The following is a 4,646-nucleotide window of genomic DNA, read 5'->3' as shown; positions in this document are numbered from 1 at the left end:
AACCCCTGGGGGCACGCTTGCCATCAATTGAGATGAAAGGGCAGCACAGCCCAGGCCAACAGCCCCCGGGAACTAATTTCTCACAGAGGCAGCGAGGCAAAATGGGTGAGGCCCACGAGGAGGAGGCTGGTGCGCAGTCGTGGCGGCGGAGCCAATCACCGGGCGCAGCAGGTTCTTGCGCGACCCTGCAGGCCGGCTAGTCCCGCCGTGGTGACGTCAGCGGTTGCCATGGAGAGGCCGGCTGCGTGGAGACCGCGCGCTGACGCCAGGGCTTTGAAGCCGGGTCCTCAGCCACCATGAGCGGCCGAAGTAGGGGTCGCAAGTCCTCCCGTGCCAAAGGCCGCAGCAAAGGCCGCGCCAGAGCCCGAGTCCGCGCGCCTCCCGAGGACTGCCTGCGCGACGCGAAGCCGCCCCGGGGCCCGTTTGGGGAGGACGCCGCGGCCGCGCAGGTGCAAGCCAGCCCCGAGCTGGGAGCCCCGGAGCCCGCCGCGCCGGGGGAGGACGCGGCCTGCCGCCTCCCGCTGGACTGCGGCCTCGCGCTCCGGGCTGCGGGGGACCGCGGGCTGGCCGCCGGCGGCCAGGGGAAGGCCACGTCCCTGGCGGAGCGCCTGGCCACCGACACCGTGTTCCTGGGAACCGTGGGCGCCTTGGCCAGGCTGCGAAGCGGCCCCCGCGTAGGGAATCGGCGTGTCCCTGTTGGGAAGAAGGCCGCAGATCCCCGCAGTGCCGCGGGGAGGGGACCTCAGGCCATAAGTGGTGGGAAGGCAAAGAAAAGCTCTGCGGGGCCCTGTACTGCAGTCCCAGTGGGGGAGGAAAAGGCGGTGGAGAACCGTGCAGGGTCAGGGTCCCAGGCGACGGAGGGCAGCATGGATACTCTGGAGACCGTGCAGCTGAAGCTGGAGACTATGAACGCGCAGGCCGACAGGGCCTATCTCAGGCTCTCCCGCAAATTTGGCCAGTTGCGACTTCACCACTTAGAGCGCAGGAACCTCCTCATCCAGAGCATCCCAGGCTTCTGGGGGCAAGCTTTTCAGAACCACCCCCAGCTATCATCCTTTCTGAACAACAAAGATAAGGAGGTACTGAGCTACTTGAGCAGATTGGAGGTGGAAGAGCTTGGCCTCGCCAGATTGGGCTACAAAATCAAGTTCTACTTTGGCCGAAACCCCTATTTCCAAAATAAGGTGCTCATCAAGGAATACGGGTGTGGCCCTTCCGGTCAAGTGGTGTGTCGCTCTGTTCCAATCCAGTGGCTCCCAGGTCATGATCTGCAGTCCCTAAGCCAGGGAAACCCAGAAAACAACGGTAGCTTCTTTGGGTGGTTTTCAAACCACAGCTCTATCGAATCTGACAAGATTGTTGAAATAATCAACGAAGACCTGTGGCCCAATCCCCTGCAGTACTATCTTATCAGTGAAGCGGCCCGAGGGGAGAAAGGAAAGGAGGGAAGACCAGGTTCTGCAAAGCAGCCAGTGCAGACCCCTGAGCCGGGGGTGAAACAGTCCAAATGATCCTGTACAAGTCTCTCTACTACCTCCTGCTGGACCTGTTAGGCTGACCACGTGGGTTTGGCTGGCTGCCTTGTGTTCGTGTTCTAAGTGTACTGTAGCCACTTTGGACTTCAGCTGCAAGAACATGGCGTTTGTGATCATGTTCTTTGCTTCTCCATGGCCTTCTTATTTTTTTCACAATAGTGTCACATGTTATGTGATGTCACCCTTACTGTTGGTATGTTGGTATGTTAAGATGTGTGCTGTTTGGCTCTTCATTGCCCGTTCCCTGTTCTTAGCTCTGGCCCTTTCCATCTATCTTTAACATGGAGTCACCGTCTAGATGGATACTCAAGCTGTAATACTTCATGGTCAGTCACCTACTGAGCTTTGCATTCCTTCTAGCCGTGCATGTCACCAGTGGCAAGTTGTTCTGTTGCCACCACAAAATGAAGCCAGTGCACATGGCATTGACCATCAGCCAGCATTGCTATTTTGTGGGCCTGGGGACACCAGCCAATGCTCTGCCTACTTAATTTCCAGCTTCAGCCTAGAGTCCGGCAGACTACTGGATGTAGATGAGATCAAAGGCAAAGAGCAGTATGCCACAAATTCTTCATGTGTCTCTTCTTGCCTCTGGGTTAGTCTCCTGGTGAACTTTCATCAAAGTCTGGCCATGTGTGGTTGTTATCAGTCCACTGAGTTTTGCCTAGGTTGCTATTGGCTCCAGTTGTCCTGTTAAGCAAGGACCTCAAGAACCACCTATGAATCCAGGGCATGAGCCTCAAACCTACCCTCCCCTGACTTTCAGGAACCCCTCAGGCTGTCAGAAAGATGGACAGCCTGGTATGTGTGGACACATGTTCGTTGCTATCATGCTGTGAGTTCAGATGAGGTTAGGGGCTTGGGGCCGCACCTTTGTCAGTTAGGTGTATGTCAACTTCCCTATTCTCTGCTAAGATTTGACAAGAGTGCCTTAGTGGAAATGCTGAGGAAGAGACGTTTTTCATTCGTGGGCCTCTACTTTACTTCATCTCGTTCCTCCATACTACCCAATCTACTTCCCTAGTTACCGCCCTCCTGACCTTTCCCTTCTCCCTTTTCTGCCACATTCTCCCCTGCTCCTTCAAGTTCCTTTTCCTCTCTTTTTAAAAATGTGTGTGTTTAAATAGCAACAAATCAGCATCTGCATACAGGTGGGGGCTTGCCCTGCTCATTCACATAGTAGGTTGAGATAGGATAGAGGAAATTAGAAGGCTGGAGAGTTTGTGGTCAGACTTTGGTCCTGACTCTTGGGCTCATTCTGTAGTTCTAAAGTTGTATGTATCTGCTTGGAACCCTATGGCAGCAGTGTTATGGACTAGTGTCTACCTTTTTTTTTTTTTTTGTCTTTTGTGTGTGCCTTTTAAGACCCAGTGGCTCCTGTTCCCTCCTCTGGTAGCCCATGCCACATGGATCCCCAGCCCTAGCTTTTTTACTCAGCAGTCCTTTGTTGTCTTTGCTTCTGTGCCTAATAGCTGAAGTATGGAGGGATCCCAGGTTGTTACTAGGGCGTGGGGATGGGCACAGGCAGAGTCTGTTCTAGATCTTCACGTTATTTTCTGGTGAGTATGCAAGCTGAGCTGGGCTCTTACTGCCCAGGCTTGCCTGTGTCCTCCCTTTCTTCGGAAAGTAGGACTCTCTAAACTTGCCCGTCTCTTAAACTCCCTTCCCATACAAAAGGCGTAGCATTCTAAGTTCTGTGAGGGAGTCTTTGACTCACAGTGTTAGTGAGGTGATGCTAGGCAGGGGAATCAGAGCCACAGCATGGAACAGGTATGAGCCTGGTATCGAGTGGGCCAGGAAAAGCTCAGAAATGGCTTGAGAAGCTGCAGAGAGAGGGCCCTGTCTCAGCAATGGAAGTGGCAGGAAGGACCTTCCTCAGGACTGGAAAGGGAGATTAATGGATTTCTGGTAAAGAAGATGGTTAGGCAAGGATGGATCCAGAGTTTTGGCCAATCCTTATCTCATCATTAGTGGATTTGTTTAACCACAGACACTAACCAAAAGCAATATTACTATGTTGAATGCTTTGTTATTCTAGTGCAGCTTTGAGTAATGTGGAAAATCATGCTGTGTGCTGTGTATTTGGCCTCTAAGTAAAACTTCACTCTCCTCTTTGTTGCCTAATGAGAATAGAGCTGTATAAGTTTGCTCTTTAACAATACTGTTTTGTTCTTTATTACGGACATTTCCAGAAACAAGTGGAGACAATGGTCCCCGGACCCTGTATGCCCTCCAACTAGCTGCATCAGTTATCAGTTTGGAGCAACCTAATTTCATCTGTAGCGCTCTTTTGACCAACTGTTTAAAGTTCAAGGCACTACGCCAGTGCAACAAGGGCTGCTTTGAGAGATTGGGCCTCTGGTGCTGATAGTTGTGGTGTGCACTATCGTTATCACATTGTCTGCTTTTTGCTGTTTGTGTTAATGATCTTCCAGAAATGGGTCTCAGAAATGAATCTTCAGACTTAATAAAATTCAGAGATGAGAGGGAATATTTCATCTCTCCCACATCCACAAAAGAGACCATTCTGTTGTAAAACTTTGAAAGACCCTGATGTAAGGTACCTTTCCCATCTTAACAGGTTTCTCCTGTGCTCATGGAGACATGAACTGTTAATCAGCTTGCCCTGGCCTCATAAATTATAACTCTGATCTTGGAAATATAATTTGGAAATTGTTGCTGTGTCTTGTGAAAATAACCTCCCCTAAAGTAATCACTAACTGGTTGTTGTACTTGATAATTTGACACTCTGGTAATAATGCGATTATTTCTCTATTCCTAAGTAGTATAAATATTTGCAAGTTTGCATGCATGATGGAAAAATAATAATAAATACACTTCTGTCTCTGTTTTGTTCCTTATTTGCAAAAATGTAACTGGAGGTTATTAGGCAGAGGCTGATTAGTTAGGAGTGAGGGCTATACATTAGCCTAGATAAATGATTCCCAGGCCTCAGGCCCTTATGTGACTAGCTACACAAGAACACATCAAATACTGCTTCCCAGGCTTTTCCCAGGGATTGAGATTTTTGTGTGACTCTAGAGAACACCAACTAGCCTTGTTTATAATGACTTTCCCAGGTGCTTCTAGCATGAATGCACTGCTTCTCAA

General features: G+C 50.5%; 1 protein-coding gene across 1 annotated transcript; it reads left to right on the top strand.

Moving 5' to 3' along the window:
• Positions 1 to 223: 223 nt before the first annotated feature.
• Tspyl5 (TSPY like 5) lies at positions 224 to 4,396 on the top strand. The gene has a single exon (XM_008831531.3). It carries the CDS (start codon positions 297 to 299, stop codon positions 1,509 to 1,511), a length of 1,215 nt encoding a protein of 404 aa, XP_008829753.1. The 5' UTR covers positions 224 to 296; the 3' UTR covers positions 1,512 to 4,396.
• The last annotated feature ends 250 nt before the right edge of the window (positions 4,397 to 4,646 follow it).

The sequence above is a fragment of the Nannospalax galili genome, unplaced genomic scaffold (assembly GCF_000622305.1).
Source record: "Nannospalax galili isolate Female #2095 unplaced genomic scaffold, S.galili_v1.0 scaffold334, whole genome shotgun sequence".
Classification (NCBI taxonomy): domain Eukaryota; kingdom Metazoa; phylum Chordata; class Mammalia; order Rodentia; family Spalacidae; genus Nannospalax; species Nannospalax galili.
The sequence above is the reverse complement of the archived record's forward strand: the minus strand, read 5'-3'. Positions and strand labels throughout refer to the sequence as shown.